This window comes from Panthera pardus, unplaced genomic scaffold, assembly GCF_024362965.1.
Source record: "Panthera pardus isolate Hobbes unplaced genomic scaffold, ASM2436296v1 HiC_scaffold_10, whole genome shotgun sequence".
Lineage (NCBI taxonomy): Eukaryota > Metazoa > Chordata > Mammalia > Carnivora > Felidae > Panthera > Panthera pardus.
Genome location: NW_026526655.1, coordinates 11719104 through 11740367, shown reverse-complemented (window position 1 = coordinate 11740367; position 21264 = coordinate 11719104). Strand labels below are relative to the sequence as shown.

At 41.2% G+C, this 21264-nt stretch overlaps 1 protein-coding gene across 6 annotated transcripts in view; it reads right to left on the bottom strand.

The window, feature by feature from the left end:
- The window catches only part of COL4A4 (collagen type IV alpha 4 chain), a 131602-nt gene that overhangs the window by 55456 nt on the left and 54882 nt on the right, over positions 1-21264 (bottom strand). For all 6 annotated transcript variants that reach the window (XM_053904232.1, XM_053904233.1, XM_053904231.1 and 3 more), the window contains 12 exons: positions 19659-19739; positions 18785-18838; positions 18451-18510; positions 17529-17573; positions 17157-17210; positions 16394-16463; positions 15268-15372; positions 11815-11979; positions 8650-8739; positions 7512-7675; positions 2730-2802; positions 1447-1553 (listed from right to left, as the gene is read on the bottom strand). In XM_053904232.1, coding sequence (XP_053760207.1) covers positions 1447-1553; positions 2730-2802; positions 7512-7675; positions 8650-8739; positions 11815-11979; positions 15268-15372; positions 16394-16463; positions 17157-17210; positions 17529-17573; positions 18451-18510; positions 18785-18838; positions 19659-19739 — 1068 coding nt within the window. The remainder of the gene's footprint in view (positions 1-1446; positions 1554-2729; positions 2803-7511; positions 7676-8649; positions 8740-11814; positions 11980-15267; positions 15373-16393; positions 16464-17156; positions 17211-17528; positions 17574-18450; positions 18511-18784; positions 18839-19658; positions 19740-21264) is intronic.

Genomic DNA, 21264 nt, shown 5'->3' with positions numbered 1-21264 from the left:
GTAGCCTGGTCTCACATGTGGGTGATGACAGTCTTGTGAGTCTGGATTGGTTCAACGAATCTAGGAGGACCGCTCTAGACCCTTATAGAAACCCCTCACCTAATGCGACTTAGGGTACGTTTTGGTTTTTCACAATTAGATCGGAACCCGAGGACCATTGCCACTCAGTGACATTGGCTTCTAGATAGTTCCTGAAGCGGGAGAGTAAACAAAACAGGGATTGCCAAATCTAAGGCAGACTTCGTTCATGATTATCATGATACTTGATATCAGCTGAAAGACGAGAGAGACTTCTGACCATCTACCCCGGTTTGACTTCCAGGCTTCTCTTACTCACATACCATCTGTCTGAAGGAGCACCTATAAATCAGAAGTTAGTCCTTCTCTATTACGACACTGTTGATGGCAGGCAGCACAGGCTGGTGAAAGCAGCACGTGCTTTGGCAGACTGGGGTTTTCCCTGCGGTGTAGTCTACTTAACAGATAGGTGACCTTGAGCAACACACCCTCGGCCTCCATTTCCTAGGATAAAATGTGAAAGCGGATTGCTCTTCGGAAAATTGACGATGTGGGGGCGCCTGGATGGCTCAATCGGTTAAGAGTCTGACTCTTGGCTTTGGCTCAGGTCATGACCTCATGGTTCATGGGTTTGAGCCCTGCATTGGGCTCTGCAGCTGGTAGCATGGAGCCTGCTTAGGATTCTCTCTCTCTCCTCCCTCTCTCTCTGCACCTCCCCAGCTCTCTCTGTCTCTGCCTCTATCAGAATAAATAAACTTAAAAAAAAAAAAAGAAAATTAATGATGTGAATAAAACATAATGTAGGCATCCAAACATGCCTCATGTACCCGTGATACTTTAAGTTCCTAAGCCCAGGATCATGTCTCATTGTCTTTTCTTACGACCTCCGTTACCTCCACATGGTCTCCACCCAAATCATGTTTGAAAAATGCAAAAAATATCATTTGTCGGTGGGGTTTTCCATCAACTAACATGTCAGTTCAGATTGGCACCAGTTCACCCTCTCTTGTTTGCCACTTCCCCTCACGTGCTTCTTCACCTGGGGACAGAACTGGAGGTCATTATCAGGACCTGTGTTCTATGCTCCTCCCTACAGAGTTAACTGAACAGGCCTGCAGCCACTGGGGGCTTTGTAGCTAGATACAAGGGCCCCAGAAATAGATAAACACCATGATAATGATACAAAGACCAAAGACGGGACAGAAAGTCATGCCGTGACTCAACTGTCACTCAGGATTTCAGACCATCTGCAACTATGCCACACCTTTTGTAACAATCATCTTTTTCTGGCAGTCAATGGAAGGTGACTCTGATTCACAGCACATGACGCTTTACTGAATTACAGTTTTAAATTGAGAAGGGGCAAACAGATGCTTTGTGACCATATAAGGAAATGAAACTCTACAGCCAAAGAAGAATTATACATACCGGGGGTCCCGGATCCCCCCTTTCTCCAGGAAGTCCATCCCGGCCATGTTGTCCCTGTTGTCCTGGAAATCCTGGGAGCCCATCAGGACCCCTTTCTCCTTTCTGCCCTGGGAATAAAGGCCAAAAGATATTAAAGCCCTTCTCAGCAGCTGGGTGAAGTAGAAGGAAACACAGGACAAAAGGTAAAAGCAATGACCTTGCCTCCAGGTGGGCCGGTAGAGACTCCCCTGAGTGTCTCCATTGACTAAAGTCACATAAAGACAACCACACAAAAGTCATAGGGAGGAAAGACAACTGCCAAACCCACAGGATCTCTTATCTGGGGAGCGCTCTGCCGAGGAGGTTGTGTAAGAAGGCACCAATCACATGGCCGCTGTGTGTGGGGTGCCCAACATGGTAGTCCAACCCCTAGCAGTGGTGAATGAGGAGTAGTCCGTGGCTGCACACTTGCCCCAGTCTAGGCCAATCTTTCCAGAATTGTTTTGTTTTTCAAACTGGAGCTGAGAAGGTAGAGCTAGCTCTCTTCCTTTTTGTAAGAACTTAGAGCTTCTGCTAGGAAGGGCAGTCTACCCACACAGCCCAGGGAAAGCTAGTCTCGGGGAGAAAGGCAGATGGTGCAGTCCCCTGGACCCAGCTGTCCTGGGAGACTACGTCTAAGATTTCAAATTTTGTTTGGCTGAGTCAATAATGTTTTCTAAAACTACTTCAAGCTGGGTTTCTGTCATGACCAAAATAGTCTTGATTAACACAGGATGCCATAACGCACTGAAAAACTGGTAGGCAGGTCAAAGGAGGTCTTGTGTCAAATCCAAGTTCATAGTAATGAAGATTTAAATAGGTGGCTAAAGGAGCATCTATATTTTCAAATCAGAGATAGAGGATTTGAGGTTCCACATTCTCACCACTCTGTGAAGGTCAAGGAATATTATTTTTTATTTTAGAGACAGAGAGAGAGAGAGAGCATGAGAGTGCACAAGTGGGGTAGAGGGGCACAGGGAGAGAGAGACAGAGAATCTTAAGCAGGTTCCACGCTCAGTGCGGAGCCTGACACGAGGCTCGATCCCATGATCCTGGGATTGTGACCTGAGCCAAAATCAAGAGTTAGTCACTCAACCAACTGAGCCACCCAGGAGCCCCGGGCCAGGAATGTTTTTTTAAGCAATCTGAACAATCCTGTGTCTTGTTATAGAATTGATCTGTGGTCACAGGGAAATGAATACAAGATGAAAGTTCACCTATCATTCATAAAAATGGCAGGGAGCTAAGTGATGGACTAGACTCACCTTTCACTCTCGACACAACCATGTCTCCCTTTTCTCCTTTACTGCCAAGTGGTCCTGCAGCACCGGGTTTTCCCTTGGTGAGAAATAAGAGGGATGAATCAGTTTAATTTTGATGGGTCAAAAGTTATTCACCTACATCTAATCTCTCTCTTCTTTACTTCTAAATCACCTGTTCCAGATTCTGGTGTGGTACCCTTGGTATCACTCTCTTCCTTACCTTCTAAGGTGGGTCCTACCTTACAAAACTGAAGGTCTTGACCTGCATTTAGAAGCTTGTGGAATCTGGATAAGGTCTGTACCAGATTCAACAGAAGCATCTATCATTATCAATTTCCTGGTTTTGGCAACGTACTATGGTTATGTATGCTATCATCGGGGATGCTGGGTGAAGCGTCCATGGGAACTCTCTGCGTGATTGTGTAACTTCTTTGAGTCATAACATAAAATTTATCTCAACATAAAAATTTATAATCAAATTTTTTAATTTTTTTTTTAACGTTTATTTATTTTTGAGACAGAGACAGAGCATGGATGGGGGAGGGTCAGAGAGAGAGGGAGACACAGAATCCGAAACAGGCTCCAGGCTCTGAGCAGTCAGCACAGAGCCCGACACGGGGCTTGAACTCATGGACTGCGAGACCATGACCTGAGCTGAAGTCGGACGCTTAACTGACTGAGCCACCCAGGCGCCCCCTATAATCAAATTTTTTAACTATATTGAGCATTTTAATAGAATGAGGAGTAAAGAAGAAGGTAGGTTAACCACAAGAGCTGCCACTAAAGCCGAAAGCAGAGGTTTAGGGATAAGCTTGTGATATTGAGGGAAACTGATGGGCAAGAGGAGGGGAAAATAAGAACCACGGTTACATGGTTGATACATTTCCTCTATATAGCAAGTAAACAGCTGATTTTCACTGATGGGCTCATCATCTTTTGACCTCAACATTGCTCTGAGACTCACTGTTTGGGTCATGGTTTTATAAGTGTTACATATTACTGAATATTAAGCCATGTCAACAATCTGGAAACCTACCATCAGCATATTAGAGTGGCCAAGCATCAGAGTAAATACAGCTACAGAAACACTATACATAACTTAAGGTTACTTATCAGATGACCTTGAAAGTCAAGAAACACAGATAAGAATTTAGACGGAGGTAAAAATGACTGAGAAGACCGTTTACTTTTCCCACACAGATGCCACCTTGCCTTATTTTCATACAATCTAACAAGTTCACGCAAGCTTAACCTGCTTAACTGGCACTTTATAAGCAGTTAACTACTAAGAGGAGAAGGTAACAGTGGAGATCAGTATGATGGCAGCATTAAGCAGTAAGAATGAAGAGGAAGCCAAAACCGTACGCAACAGGCATAAAAACCCAAATGGCAAAAATGCTTGGGAGCCATCTGATGTAGAAAAAAAACAGTTCCACACACCCACTCAATTACCCCCCCACCCCCGCCAGGGGCATCACTGTAGTATAGCATCCCAGGTAACGATGTCTATGTGACATCAAAAAGGCGAGTGGAACAAATTTTTCAGTAGGAAGAGCTGGAATAGACAGAAAAGGAACTTTAGAAATCACAAAGTGCTAATATGGGTTGAGTGTTGCTTAAATGCTTATTTCTCCTGTCTAAGACTAAGTCATAAGTGACAACATGACAGGTCCAAAGTATATGAGACACAGTGTTCAGCCCAAGAGGCAGATAATGAAAACGCCCTTCCGATGGATAAACTATCAACACATAAAACCATTCATTTAGCACACGAACCAGTTTCTCTCCAGAAGGAGAATGCCAGTGGAATGCTTAATAAATGAGACCTTGGTGTCCTGGGAGTCTGAGCAGCTCCTTAGTTAGCCATTGAAGACTTAGAATGTACTATAAATTTCTCTAATGCTGTGCAGATATAGAATATTCAGCACTAGAGTCAGATCTCAGACTTATTTGAGCTAGTGAGAAAAAAAAAAGTAGATAACCAGCACTGGTTTTGGATTTCACTAGAGAGACATTCACTGACAATCTACAAAGGGCCAGGGAGTACTCAGAGTAGCAAGGACACAACAGTTAACAGCAGACCGTCTTGCCTTCATGGCACTTAGACTTAGATTCTTAGTGAAACAAATGTTGAATCCAAGAGATTCTTGGGGCAAAGGTTCCCAGCAGCTTTGGGATCAAGGCGACTTGTCATTATTCCAAGACCTGAGATCATTAAATACATGTGTTAATACAACAACAAAGTCTCAACAGCAACAAAACAAATTCTTCTCTGCCAGCCGTGTAACAGTCGTTTAAAACATGGTCTAGATCAGGTATTTGAGCCACAGATGCCCACAGGGGCCGTGCCTAGCAAGGGAAGCAGATGGATGGACAGCGTGGAGCCAGGAGCACCCAGCCCTTCTACACGCATGGTCACCTCTCAGCTCCTGGCAACTGTGGGAATGCACTGACCTTGTGTTAATGAACTTCCAATTTCTCAAGGGCCGCCATAAATCTTATTAATAATACAAAATAAAACACGATGAAGACAAAACCAAACAAGCCAGTAGGTCAGATTTAGCCCATGTCAAGTCCATGACCTTTGGTTTGCTCTACAACTCATCAGGGGCAGTGACCCTGCTTGATCACTGGTGTATCCCTTACAGCCCTCAGAATATGTTGCTGAACTGAATTCTTACCCCGTTGTTATGTCCATTTTATAAATGAGGCACTGAGGCTCAGGAAGACCGTAGAGCTTGCCCGTGTCAGAGTTGGGATTTGAAAGTGGATCCACGTGGCTCCCAGTCCCCATGCTTAACGTGACAGCATCTTGGTAGGAAACCCCCAACCTCAGACTATGGCAATAAATACAAAGCTTTGTTCTAACCATAAAAAAAAAAAAATGTAAAGAACCTAAACACACTTTTCTGTTTTCTGTTTGCCTACCAATCTGTGGCTTCTGAGGCCAGGGACCAGCTGCTGAGAGAGGACATGTCCGATGAAGTGAGAGCACCCACAGTGATCGTCTGTGGTTCCTCTGTGCTCTCTCTTTGTATCCATTCTTTTCCCCCAAACACCTTCCTTTCACGGTGCCTCGTGGTATAAGGATCTAGTCCCCAGCTGTAACCACGCTGTGATGAACTTAATGCAGAGAAGTCATAGGGACAGGACCATGTACAGAAAAAAAGACATCAGAAACATTACCTGTCCTAAGAGTAAGACGTACAGCAGCCGAATGACATAAAGCTCAGCCAGGACAACCCTGGGCAAACTAGCAATTCACGCTCAAAGAGACTAGCCCTGAGAAGCAACTCAAGAGAAAGCCATAAAAATATTTTAGAACCAGTATCATCTTCTTAAAGAAGGGACCACTATAAAAAATGACTGTGCTCAAATGCCGAATGGAAAAAGCAGACTATAAAATGAAGTGCTTAACAGCTGCGGCCGTGTTCATTCAACATACACATATTAAGAAGTTAGCTTCTTGTCACGCAGACTTTGTGAGTGTGTTTTGCAAGTGTATTAAGGGTGGTACCAAGAGAGAGCCTAATTGTCACCCTCACTTAAGGCTCTCAGACTGGAACCTTATTTTCATGGCATGTCCCAGGGAAAATGGAAAAGAGGACATTCAGGCTAATGGGTAGGCTCCAGGTCACCCCAGGATTAAGGCTCTTCGATAAAGAGGGGACAGGCAGGCTGTGTCCAGCCTCCAGAGTAATGCCCTTAGGGCCAGTGAGTTTCTTCTGAGGAGTCAAGTTGCTGAAAGGCTGTGCCTCAATTCGAGTCACTTGTAATAGTCAGCAGATGAGAACCATTTCAAAATAGATCTACTCTGTGGCACGAAATATCACATAAATGCTGACAAAGCCAATGTCTGTATCTCCGGCTTGGACCTCGCATCGGAATCTCTTACTTGAATACCATCTCACTACCCTTCAACACCTCGACCTGCTTGTCTGATTGGCACCTCAAATTTAAGATGGCCCCAATGATACTTCCTTTCCCCATTCCACACCTACTCCTCACATTGGCTTCCCCATTTGGGTCTTATCCTTTACTTTTCTCCTTCTAATATCCCATGTCCAGCCCAACAGCCAATCTATTAGCACTGATCTCAAAACATATCGAGAATCTGATCATTTCTCATCACACCCAGCACCAACATGCTAATTTGTCTACCATCATATTTCACCAGGACTATGCAGCAGTCCTCCAGCCCATCTCCCTCCTTCCCTCGCCTCCTGTTATCTGTTCTTACCAGAACTACCATAGTGAGCCATTCGAAGCTAACGTCAGCCATAGAGCATTATGTCTGTCTCTTCTTAAAACTTTCCACTGGCTGTTCCCTGTCATCCAGAATAAAAGCCCAAACCCAACGCACCCACCAAGCCCCGTGCTCCACAACCCCACATAACCTCCAGCCACTTCTTTGTCTTCATTTCCTCCAGCTTTTCCCCTCAAGCTACATTAGATGGTGATGGCCTTTATCATCATCAGCCATACGTACTCATCTATTTGCTACCCAGCATGCGTCCCTCCCAACCCCAGGAGTCCCCAGGAGGGTACAGACTGTGCTCTGCTCCCTACTGCATCCCCAGCACCTAGAATGACACATGGAACATAGTAGGTGCTCAATAAATATTAGTTGAATGAATGAACATAGATGATTTTTTTTGGTCATTAATATATGTATAGGTTCAAAACATAAAATATATATCATACTATAAGTCAGAAAGAGCTACAGTTGAATTTTATCTCTGTCTCTTTTAACTAGAAAGATTGTTATTGGTAAGAGCTACTCACTGGTGGTCCTGGAGATCCTTCAGCACCCGGAGGGCCTGGATGACCTTTCTCTCCAAGCCACCCAGGGAGCCCCAAGTCTCCCTTACTACCCTGCCTCCCAGGAAGTCCCGGAGGGCCTGGTGGGCCCATGGGACCAGGCTCACAGGCACAGAGCCCCGCGTTTCCTAGACAGAGGATAAAAGGGAGCTTTGTCATATTTCCTGCACAAAATCCCAAAAAGCCTTTACTAAACAAAACCAAGAATGAAAATAAGAACAAAAAGGGTGTGACGTACATGGTTCTTATCTCCCATAACTGATAACATGTGACGTAGCAGGGGAGGGGCACTGTGTAGGTGTACCTAGGCATGGTCTACGTGGGGCAAAGTGTATCATTTCTGGACAAATGGGGTATCTTGGGTCTTTAAATAAACTCATTCTGATAAACTGATACCCAATTTTACTGAAGGAACTTTAAAATAAGAAATCATATTTTTAAAAGTTTGAAAGTCTTTTATCTGGTTCCTGCTGAAGAAACAAAAAAAAAAAAAAATTTGGGTTAGAGCATAAACTCTAAACAAATAAAGAAACAAAATAATATGTGAAAAAGGATTACTGACTGCATTGCCTATTACAACTGATAATTCACTACAATGCGTTTTCTAATCATCAGGACTTTTAGTCGAAAAAAAAAAGCCTTTTGGATGGTCAAGCTCAGCTGTGTTTATGCTCTCATACCCACCTGTTCCAGATGGTCAAAAAGGCACCAAACAATTTACAGTGGAGAAACACTGAGACACAAACACTTGATGACACGGGGAAGTAGGGACCCACAGAGAGAAAGTGAAAAAAAAGATCAGTACTTTCTCATCTCCGCTTCTTTCAAGGAACAAAAAGCACCTCATGAAAAAAGTCACCACTCTGAGGCAAATTTCACAGCAGGCAAGGGTCTCCTTTAGACTCTCAGATACAAAGACTTGACTTTGGCTAAGTTCTAACCACATCATGAGCACATGATGAAAAGGGGCACTCAAGGGGGTAACTAAGGTACGTATCGCATCGAAGTGAAATGTTCCATTGCCCACTTCATAAATGCCTCCAACCCCCCCCCCCCCATAAGCTACTGTCTTCAGGAAATCCTACCTTTGCTGCATACTTGCCTTTTTCTCCTTTCGAGCCTCTTCTTCCTGGAGGACCTGCTTTGCCTTTTATTCCTTGTGGTCCAGGGTGCCCGACACTACAATATATAACTTTACAGTGGGAAAGGGGGATGGGGCATAAGAGAAGCACTCAGTTTTTGTGAATGTCTTCCAAAGAACAGGTGCAAGTGTCTCTTGCACTCTTATTTTCCCCTGAAGCCCACTTTCTTCCATTCCTTTCCCAAATTTCTTTCTCTCTAATATAAGAATATATAAACAAATAGACCATACAATTGTCACAGCATGCTTCTGCTCCCACAACCATTGATAAAGCCATCCTAATCTCAACCCCAACTTAGTGGGTTGTAGAGAAAGGTGGACAAAAAAACAAAGACAATAAATAAACAACAAACAAACAAAAATAACTGTGCAGCAAACATCCATTTCCCCTTCCATTATGAACAATTACCAAATTAAGAAAGCTCATAAAAGCAAAACTTCAGAGATATCTGATTCAGTGTGACAGATAAAACATAAACAATAAGTTCTTTATTCTCCCTGAATCCCAGTAAAACAGCAAACAGTAAAATAATATTATAAAAAGGTGTAAGCTCACAAGACAAAAAAAAGGGGGGGGGGAGGAGGTAAGGAAACAAAGCAAAAAGTGTAAAAGAACCTAGCAGACCCTGAAAAGCTGAATTCTAAGCAGGCAGTGGGGAAAGGGAACAAAGAACACAATTTACATGAGAAATCTCTCCCAAAGTTCAGGAATTGGTACCTTGAAGTAGAATGACAGTGCCCCAAACAGGAGGACTGGTTAAAGAAACAATTTAATCATAAGATCCCCTTCTCAAGAATTACAGCAGCAACTATGGCCCCTCAGAATTGGAGGAAAGAGACAACGTAGCAAGAAGAAAACTTTGAAATAAAGTATATGATTTAAAAAGTAGATGAAGGAAAGCATTTCACCTCTAAAACATGAACAGATTGCTACAAAAGAAAACATTGAGGGGCTTCCTGGGTGGCTCCGTTGGTTAAGCATCCAGCTCTTGGTTTCTTCTGCTCAGGTCATGGTCTCATGACTTCATGAGTTTGAGCCCCACACCAGGCTCTGTGCTGACAGCATGGAGCCTACTTGGGATTCTGTCTCCCTCTCTCTCTGCCCTCCCCTACTCACTCTGTCTCTTTCTCAAAATAAATAAACCTAAAAAACGTTTTAAAAAACATTAAAACAGAACAATAGCAACAACAAAATCCTTAGAAACGAAAAGAAAACTATTATGAAAGTAGAAATTGAAAAATTCTGAAGCAGAGATGTAAAGTGGAGTTCAGGAAGTCTACAAGAAAGTGTTACAGAAAAATAAGAAGGTGAAAAGTAATAAAGAAACATATATAGTGGATTCACTAATAGGCAAATATGTAGAATTCAGAAGGAGAAAACGGGGGGGGGGGGGGGAAATGGAGGAGAAAGTATCTTCAGAGAAACACTTCAAGAAATTTTTCCAGAAATGGAGGATTTGTGTTGGCTAGAACTTGCTCACTGAGCGCCTACGAATAAATGCAGATGTGCCCACACAGAGGCAAGTCGTTGTGAAATTGAAGGTCATTGGAGAAAAAAGAAAAATTCTGTAAGATTTCAGAGCAGAAAACAGATTTCAAACAAAGGATCAAGAACCTAAATGTCATTGGACTTCTTCAATTCTAGAAAACAATGGACAATGCCTAGAAAAATGTATTTCCATTCTAGAATTTTATATTCAGCCAAATTATCAACCAAATTCCACAGTAGAATAAAGGCATTTTCAGACAGATAAAGTATACTTTTTTCAGGATGTATGATGATGGATATATGAAATAGAAGTATGATAGAAATACATGAGTTGTAGGTAACAAGGGCACCCAGAGAGAGGGAGAAACAGAGACAGAGGGAAACATAAAGAGACAGAGACAAAGAGAAAAAGAATTCCTGGTAAAGGAAGATTTCGAGACAGTGTCTGAGATGGCTTAAAATTGCAACCTGACCTAATTTGAACAGGTTAAAAAGCTCCAGGAGAGATTTATTCAAAGAGATAATACTGATAAAATATTTCATGAGTTAGAATAGAAATTTATACAATTCTAGATGGTTTGAGGTTAAATTCACAGTAGGCATATTGAAAAGCAAGCAAACACACACAAAAAACCAAGACTACTCTTAACAAAATGGTACACTAGAAAAGTAGTAACATACATTTTTGGATGGCAGACCTGGTGAACAGCATTTATGTAACCATTCAGTGTAAATACTGAATATTTTTATGTAGTCAAAACTAAGATAATAACTATGTTGAATAGGCTTTGGGAGTAGAAAATGTGCATATGTGCGGTGGGGAGGGACTGAACGAGAGCTAATTTCATCTTCTATGGAAGGAAGTGAAAAGATAAGTCTCAAAGTCAAGAATTAAGAAATTGCAATACAAGGGGGTGCCTGGATGGTTCAGCCAGTTAAGCCTCCACTATGGCTCAGGTCACGATCCACCCTTGGGTTCTGTACTGATAGGTGGAAGCCTGGAGCCTGATTCAGATTCTGTGTCTCCCTCTCTCTCTGCCCCTCATCTCACCAAAAAAATAAACATCGAAAGAAAGAAAGAAAGAAAGAAAGAAAGAAAGAAAGAAAGAAAGAAAGAAAGAAAGAAAGAGAAAGAAGGAAAGAAAGAAAGAAAGAAAGAAAGAAAGAAAGAAAGAAAGAAAGAAAGAAAGAAATAGTAATACAAGCACATTGAAGGGCACTAGAAAGGCAAATAAAAAAAGATTCCAGTCACTTGTGCAAAGATAATTGCCCCTGGGGAGGAAGGAACAGAAGAAGGGGTTGGCTAGGATGGCAATTCTTCACAACAGCCTTCATAGAACTGTCTCTTACACCACCTCTATTTATATAACTCTGATAAAAATTAAAACGACATTGAAAAAATAGAAATTGTAGTAATTTACAAAACTCTATCATTCACACTTAAATCCTCAACCGTATGCTTTAGCTGATGTGATCTCCAACATCAGTCTACTTTTTTGTATTATTAATAATACTAACTTGGCTCATGACATAATGGATAATGTTAAAAAATATTTAGAAAGTCACATTTTCTGAATGACACTGCAGATGTCACATGCAACATAAATGCCAGTGAACGTGAATGAGGAGCACTTTACCATCTGATCCTGGAGGGCCCTGCAGTCCTGGAGCTCCAGGCAACCCAGGGGGTCCCGGGCTCCCTGGTTTCCCTGGAGTGGAATCAGCTCTCCCGGGGATACCGGCTGCCCCTGGAAATCCTGGATGACCAGGAAACCCTCCTGGCCCAGGGGGTCCCATCATGCCTCCAAGAGAAATTGAGAATGAAAACTACATGTATCTCTCAGAGTAAACAAACTTTTTTCTTTTTAAGAAGAAATCAAAATCCGTACATTCTTCCTTAGACTGTAAAAATTTTTAAAGGAAAAAAATGTATTTCAAAATTAACTTGATTTCCCAGCCATAAGAATACCTCACCTTCTTTGAAATAAGCCCACAAGTGGAAGTTTTGAGGAATCGGATTTTCTTACTTTTTCCCTATTATTTAGGGTTATTGGAGAAAAATACACATATTATTTAATTAAAATTATTATTTTTTCAATCTTTCCACTTTGATAATTTGGTTAAAAACAATCTGGATGAACATATTAGCACATGTAGCAAATAAAAATATGGACTCACATATCATCTCCGTAAGATATAGAATACCATACCTTTCATAGCAAGGTAGGTTGGGGAGAGGCATAGAGGTGCCGTATTAGAACCCAATCCCTCTCTCTCCAGCCACATGTAATTACACACGCTCCATGAATGTTGAAATGTTCAGTGTGTTCAGGGGTCAAAGTGAGTAAAAGCTAAATCCTGCTTTCTTGTGACATCTGACCCTCTCACTGGGGGCTTTGGCTAAAGACAGCAGGAAGGCTTCCTGTGAGAAGCATCTTCTTTCTGAGCATGAATCTCTCTGTGGAAGATTATAGTTTCCAAAGATGGCTGCCATGGTAGCTCTCATCCCTCACACTCTTGGTTCCCCTCTCCTTGAATGTGATGGGATTTTGTGATTATTTGGACTAACAAAGTACAGCAGGAGTGATGCCATGTACAAAGACGATGGCTACGTCATTAAAGATGATTCAGCTTCTGCCTTGTGAGCTGAAATGCTTGGGATTGGAGTCCTGAGCCACCATAGAAGCAATATCACTGCTCTGAAGCCACCATGCTCTACGGAAGCCTAAATAAGTACAGAGCCAGACAGAGAGGCCATGAGACTAAACAAAAGAAAGAGGACAGAGATGCCCAGCCAGTCCTCATGTGTCCGTTGCAGCCACATAATGGTGATGAACATCCCAATCTAGAATTGCTCAGCTTAGCCCTTCCTGAATTCTTGAACGACAGCGAGGGGTAATAGGATGATTGTTGTTTTAAGCCACTAGGTTTTGGGTAATTCATTCAGCAATAGACAACAGAAACTCTGTCAGTAATCAGTAAGTAGCATGCTAACTAAATTAATGGCATTCATTACAGTGTGCATATATGCTGGGGCTTTGCATATATTTTCAAACATTAGCCTTACTCTTGAAACAATCTTGGAAAGTTTGTACCTTATAGATAAGGCACAGAAATTTAGACCAATAATAGCTAACATGGCTAACAGCATTCTAAGAACTGTTTACATATTGCTTCCTTCAACCCTAACAAGAACTGCACTCTAAAGAGGAGAAAACTGAGGCACAGAGAGGTTTCGTAAATGCTTAAGACCACACCACTTGTATGTGGTAGAACCTGGAATGTTTTTAGTCCATAGTGTAAACACGTAACTATTTCAGCATACTACACTGAGTGGCATGGCTGGGATTCAGTCACAGGTGTCTGACTCCAAAACCCTACTTATCTCATGGTAAATATTTTAGATGAGTGTAAAATAAGTATAGCAAAGGCTATGAATATTGGTGTATTTAAATGAAAGGTGTTCCTGTTGACTTGGCTGTCACCTTGTCTTCATGTCATTCCTAAGACTTGTCTCCAAACCTCCACAGTCACTGGATGCACCTGGATGCTACCTGGTGTCTTGTCCCAGTCTATGGAAAATGCTCGACCACTTTCCAACAGGGAAAATGGGCTACGGTATATGGAATATAGCACCTTGAGCAGCCATGAAATCAATTCAGTTGTGGCCAGCATTAAAATTTTTTTTTCAAAACAAAAGAGTGGCATAGAAAATAGAATACATCGTACCCCAGAAGGTATTCTTTTATGAAATCTGTGTTTCAATCATATGTATATGTGGATACATATATGTGTGCAATGTAATGCAAATGCAATGTAATACTAAATATATTTTTTATAATAGATTGTAGTCAAGACTTGAAAGCCATTGGGTTAATTCTTTAAAAAAAAAATCTTGTGGAATTAAGAGCCTTTCTGTTACATTCAGCTTTCAATCTGCTAAAGATATGTGTTGCTTACTCCCATTGGGTTTTGATTTCAATCTGCTAGAGCCACTATTTTATTATAAATATGCCCAAAAGAAGAAATCTAATACCAGAGGCTAATGATTCCTGACCAACTGAGTACTGTCTACACAACTTAGATAGCCTTGGGTCAATGAAGCCAAGGCTACGGTATCTACAGATTAAATAAACTAAACTTTGCCACCTTTGTGGTCAGTTATCAGATCCTACAAAGTGGAAGCTAGATTCATAGAAAATTAAAGAACTTTGTAGTTAACAGATGAATGGCAGGAAACTTTTCACTCCTCAGTAAATATAACAAGAGACACAGACTGGATAAAATTACGTCTATTCAAGACTTTCTCCTCGCACATTTAATAAGTTCTCCTGAGTTCCCAGAATGCAAATCTCCTCTACACTTCTATTCCTAATCTTACTTGGGAATATTAACCAGCACAGCACTTGAAGGAGTTCAAAGTCCTATATCAATAGGATTCTTTCCCAGGCACTTCTGCAACTTGATTACCATGAGCTGTAAGGTTTTGTTTTCTTTCGTTTTGTTTTGGAGGGGTACTGATTTTGGGGGGAGGTGAGGACTGTTGTTTTGGTTTTGTTTTTTAAATGAAGGCTGAATCACACTTTTATCTTTTAATTCATAATTTGTGTTTCCATCTTTCACGAAGAGGAACTCAATTTTCACGAATAGATGTCAACAGGGAGAGCCTTTCCAAGAGGATGGAAAGACCTGAAAAAACACTCTGAGCCTGGCACCAGTTTCCAAATCTTATCTGCCTCTGACAACTTGCGGGACGCCTCTTATACCCACAGATTCCTCACCACACCCCTGAGATGCTGACTCAGTATTTCTGAGGTACAGCTGAGGGATCTGGATTTCTTACAAGTAAGCCATTAATTGGCTTGAGTTCAGTGGTTCTTAAGCCGTGCTCTACACATAGAAGTAAGAGGTGCTTTGGTAGCAGCAGATGTCTAGGTCCATGCTCCAGAATGCCCAACATTCTTGATCTGGGTGGGGTCAGCCACCAGTTGAAACGCTCCTAGTTGACATCAGTATCAGCTAGAGTTGAGAACCTCCAGGGAGGAGGAAGATGTAGGAAATCTGGCACAGAAAGGCCAGTGGATTTCTACCTGCACAGGTTTCCCCTGGTGGTCCTGAGGGACCAGGGGGACCAGGCGGTCCAACAGACCCCGTTTCTCCATAGCGGCCAGGGCGCCCCGGATCCCCTGGAGGGCCTGCCCAAAACAACAACCCGTGTCAGTGTAATAAACATATATATACATCTTAAAATTCACACACAATTACTTCTTGTGAGGCTTGGTTGAGTACAACTAAGAGATTGTTCTTGCAGTTTCTCGCCACAGTTAGAGATGCAGGATCTTAAGGGGCGCTTGAGGGGCTCAGTCGGTTGAGCATCCGACTCTTGATTTTGGTTCAGGTCATGATCTCACCATTCATGAGATCGAGCCCTTCTTTGGGCTCCATGCTGATCGTGTCTGCCTGCTTGGGATTCTCTCCCTCCATCTCTCTCTGCCCCTCCCCCCACTAGCGCTTGTGCTCAAGCTCGCTCTCTCTCTCAAAATAAATAAATAAACTTTTTTTTCGGGGCGCCTGGGTGGCTCAGTCGGTTAAGCGGCCGACTTCGGCTCAGGTCATGATCTCACGGTCCGTGAGTTCGAGCCCCGCGTCAGGCTCTGTGCTAACAGCTTAGAGCCTGAAGCCTGTTTCAGATTCTGCGTCTCCCTCTCTCTCTGACCCTCTCTCGTTCATGCTCTGTCTCTCTCTGTCTCAAAAATAAATAAACGTTAAAAAAAAAAAAAAAATTTTAAATAAATAAATAAATAAATAAACTTTTTAAAAAATGCAGGATCTTAGATCCCTTCTCTGCAGAGACGTGAACCTTGAGCGGCACTGTCTTTCACACTGACTTGGGTCACTTTCTTGGAGGCAGCATCTTGGTAGGTCTTAGATGGTTTGGAAACATTTTTTAGCAATTAAAATTAGAAGGGTGACATAACAAAAATCTCTGCATACAGCTTACATGCTAAAAAAAATAACATTTGGAATCTTATGCCAACAGAGATGGTCCAGATGCACTTATCGACCTGCACTTGTAAATTACATATTCTTGCTAAAATCAATGTATTTAGCATGTCAAGCATGCAAAATACACAAATCCTGGGCCAGACTCTTCCGTCAGGGCCACCCAAGTCCCATTTCCTAATAATTTATGGCGGGACCAAGCTAGACACAAACCTTTGAGCGGAAGAGATGGAGTTACCAACACACCGGGTGGTCCTGGGTACCCGCGATCTCCAGGGTCCCCCTGAAATCATTCATTCAGACACTTTTCTTAGAAATATTAATATTTTTCTCATGTTGCCTGTAATTAAATATTAGAAGGACCAAGGGTGCATTCGTTTGAGAAATAAAGATTATAGGCTGACCAGAAAAAAAAGAATGGTTCATAGAGATCTGGGAATAACAAAAGCATCCGACCTCCACCTACAAGCAGAGGTAAAGGATCACCTGGCAAAATTCTCACAAAAGAAAAAAAAAAAAACCTCAAAAAGTTTTTTCATGCCCATAAACTAGATACTTCTGAAACCAGGAAGTTTCTTAGAAATACTATGAGCATTCACGTTGAGCTTGGCAGTCTGGTATAAATAGTCTATTCACCTACAAAATCTGAATCTACACCTTATTTTAGGTGGCCTTATTTAGGTGGCCCCACAGAGAGTTCTCCACAACTTCCTCTGATTTTAATTGGGATACTAGCTGATCCCCATGGAATTTTTGAAACTTTCATTACTATTCACGTTCAAAAGGTTGAGTTCTCAAATGTAAAATATAAACATTTACAACACGCATTGAGATAATATGTACAAAATTAACTCTGTTGCTTTCCAAACTTCTGTTTCTCAAGGATTCTTTCAAATATTTTAAAAAATAAATTAGTTAACATAAGGGATATAGAATTTTATCAGGCTATACTCAAATAAGCCTTTTATTTTTTTACCTTTGGGCCAAGAAATCCAAATGATCCAGGATCTCCAAACAGTCCTTGTTCCCCCTACAAAGAAACACAAACATTCCTTTTTTAAAAAAACGTGACTGGGTGACAAATTGTCTCACTCTTGTTTAATTTGAACGACACACGCTCACTGAGATTCTGTGCAAAGTCTTAACACTATTTTTGGATTGCTTCAGACAGTTTTGTGTGTTAGTTTTTTTGCACTTACAGCTAGATCATGCAATTCATAAAATAAACGTGTCTCCTTTTCCAGTTACTGTGTGCATACTTGCATGCCCTAGTACGACTTCTGAATGACACTGAATTGTACTTATGAATGAAAATATACTTATCATCTTTATAATCGTGTACACTTACCTTTAATCCTGGAAAGCCTGGCAACCCATAGGAACCAGGATCACCCTAATAAATTCACAAAAATCAACACAAGCAGAATTAAATCAAAGTGCTCGAACCAGTTCAATGCATTATTTTTCACCTTAGGAAACTGCCTTCTGGATATTGAATCTTGGCTCTAAAGGCAGCTGAATGAAAGGAAATATGTATAAAACAGACTGCTTCTTTATAACATCAGCTATTTTAACTGATTTTTTAGTTTACTTTAAAAATGCATGTCCTTGCCAGTGTTTTAAATTAAGAACATACTGTTGTTGTTGTTGTTCTTGTGTTTTCACTTACTTAGTCTAATGATTGCACTGGGCTAAATATTTTTGGAATCGTTGCAATATAATTTGTCTGGAGATTAATAGGTACTCTGTGCATTATCAGCAATAAAAATTATCATGGAAGCCAACGTTGCCCCTTAACTACGGAATCTGGAGCCAGATAAACTCAATGCCCCTGCCCATAGGGGGTCTGGCCTCTATAGTGACTCTATCAGTGACGATCCATCCCATTGGTGGCATGGTTGAGGCCTGATGCTGTATTTTTTTGTAGCTACTGCCCATAGATCAGTACCCTCTTTTGTCAAATAGGCTTAAATGAACGATTCCAAGCTGCTACTGCACCGACACTGAACCACGCAGGAAATGCCACAATCCTGTTCCTACCCACCAATTCTACCTTCTGCTCGCCTGGTTTATCTAAATGATGTCAACAGAAGGGACGTTTTGTTGAACATGTCGCTATTATATCATTTGTATCCAAAATATATTGTCCCTGTTTGAGAAAACCTCCACTTTGAGTTCTTAGAAATGCTGATCTAGTTTTGTAAAAATGGGAGAGAGAAAGCCAACTCGCTGACGTTAGGGGCAGCAGGGATGGCGTGAACCAGCCTTACCCGCGGTCCTGAGAACCCAGGAACACCCTTCTCTCCTTTGGCCCCAAATCCAGGTTTTCCCTTAAAGAGATGACAACATTCAGAGACATTCGAGCAGCCATATCTCAGCAACATGGCATTCAGAAACAAAATGAGATTTAAAAATTACTGCCAGCAGCTTAAAGGAAACAAGTACTTTAGAATAGATGCCCCACGGGATTATGATAAAATAGTGAAAACTTCTATTAACATACATTAGCATTTAAAGCAATGGTAAAGATCCATGCAAAACATTTTTTTTTCATTAATATAGCATACCATACAAATAAAAAAAAAAGGTATTTCAATAAATTACCTTGGGTCCTGGTGGTCCTGGAGGTCCAGTTACACCAGGCATTCCTTTTATGCCCTAAAAATCACAATGAATATTTATCTGGTTTATTCTTATTATTTAACATACTGAATTCCATCTTTTTCAGAACTTACCCCTTTCAACAATCATTTTACTAATTTTCAAAATAAAGGATTACTCTTCAACTGTTGCTCAAAAGCAACTAAGGTCCAGGAGCGCTTCTAAACCCGACACTATTCAGACCAGCTCTGTGTGAGAGGTGTCGTGTCGTGGGGCACAGGGGATGTGACCACCATGGAACCAGAGCAGCAGGTGCAAGCTGGGAGTGGAGCCATTGAGAGGAGTGGCTCATTTTGAGCAAGGTAGTGAAAGTTAACCCAGTAATTGAAAACTGACAACAGAATCTGGGGGTGGCGAGTGTAACATCAGTAAGTATCGCAGGCTGACAGGGGAAGTGATGTTTGCCAAACTTCTATTACGTCTCCACTTCTACATACCTGTTACCTTCTCAATGATCAAAACGTCAAGCCCATATGTAACATCTCAAGGACAACCGGACTTCCAGTGGCCCCTTCAGCCCATACACCAAAGACAGTATCAATGGGGCACTATATTCTGGAGGACATGTCACAATTTAGCAGCCCGCACTAGGTCTGTGATGCAGCAATTGAATAAACTTGAGAACACGGGTAACTTTCCCAAGCCTCATTTTCCAAGTCTGTACAATGGGGCTAATGACAGTACTCATCTGCTAAGGTTGCTCTGTGATTGATGCCCTGATTCCTGGAGGTGCTCAGCACTTTGTTGGCACAGGTACATGTTCAGAAAATGCTGGCTGTGACTACTTTATCAAGGCAACATATGGATTGGGAATTACCTTTTCTCCTTTATACAGACAAGAATCAGGTGGCTGTACCAATAAGGTGGGTCCAGGAGAACCTTGCTGGCCAACTTCACCCTTAAAAAAAAAGGAAGATAACAGGAATTTCATATTAACTTTATTTTGAAATATAATTTGAAACAAAGAAGAATTTCACCCATGTATTGTCATATATGCATACAGTCCTGTGTGTCATGAGTTTAAAACAAAAATCATGGCAAATACATCATGCAACTTAAAGTATTTATTGTTTTTCACCAGTAATAATACTGATCGTTAGAAATAAAATTAAAAAACAGAAACAGAAACAAAAACAAAAACAAACTAGGGGCACCTGGGGGGGCTCAGTCAACTGAGCGTCCAACTCTCGATCTCAGCCCAGGTCTTGATCTCAGGTTCGTGAGTTCAAGCCCTCCATTGGGCTCCATGCTAGGCATGGAGCCTACTTAAAATAAAAAGAAAACTTAAGGGGCGCCTGGGTGGCGCAGTCGGTTAAGCGTCCGACTTCAGCCAGGTCACGATCTCGCGGTCCGTGAGTTCGAGCCCCGCGTCAGGCTCTGGGCTGATGGCTCGGAGCCTGGAGCCTGTTTCCGATTCTGTGTCTCCCTCTCTCTCTGCCCCTCCCCCGTTCATGCTCTGTCTCTCTCTGTCCCAAAAATAAAATAAAAAACGTTGAAAAAAAATTAAAAAAAAAAAAAAAAAAAGAAAACTTAAAATTAAAATTAAAATTAAAAAAATTAAATTTAAAAATATAAGCGATTCATAATCCTATCATCAGAGATCTCTATGAAAACTTTGGTATAGTTCTTTGTGGTGTGTGTGCTTATGAGTCTGTATCTGTACACATACCTTGGATAATGTACCTATGTACACACATGTATGTGATCAAATGATGTGTTAAATACAATTTAAAAGATAATCAGAGTGCTATACAGAATATATAAACATAATTTAAAATACACACTATGGTTTATACTTTTATATTTTGTTACAGTTTCAAGTTTTAAAAGAGTTTTGTATTTTTCCTTTATAATACTATTTTTTGCACATTTTCCAATTATACTACAAATTGTTCAAAAACCTGATTTTTAGTGCCTACACAATAATCTACCGTAAGACTATACTATCATTCATTAAGCCATCCTACTCTAGTTAGATTTAGGTTATTTCTAATTTGTTTTCGATATGTTTAAGCTCTCTGTATAGAATAGTTAACCAAAAGTTGTCATTTATGTTATTAGAAATGTTATTCTCTTGGGAATAAAATGTCCCCTGAACTGGGTTTGCCATGATACAACCAAAAATTCTCACCCTTAATTAGCAGATAATTGGTTTTTTTTTGTTTTTTTTTTTTTTTTTACTTATCTGAATATTTCTATTCATTCTGCACTTAGATATACTTAAGAGCAGATGACAGAGCTGGTCACCTGTGTTTGCAAACTAGGCCCATACTGACTGTCATTTTGGACAAGTTCCTTAAAAATCTCTCCTAGCTAGCCTTTGTTTCCTTGATTCCTCTGAATCTCACCTTCCTTCTCCGTGAACTGGGGGTTAGTTATAACACTGTCTACTTCAAAGTATTATTACTTTATTAAACAGACAA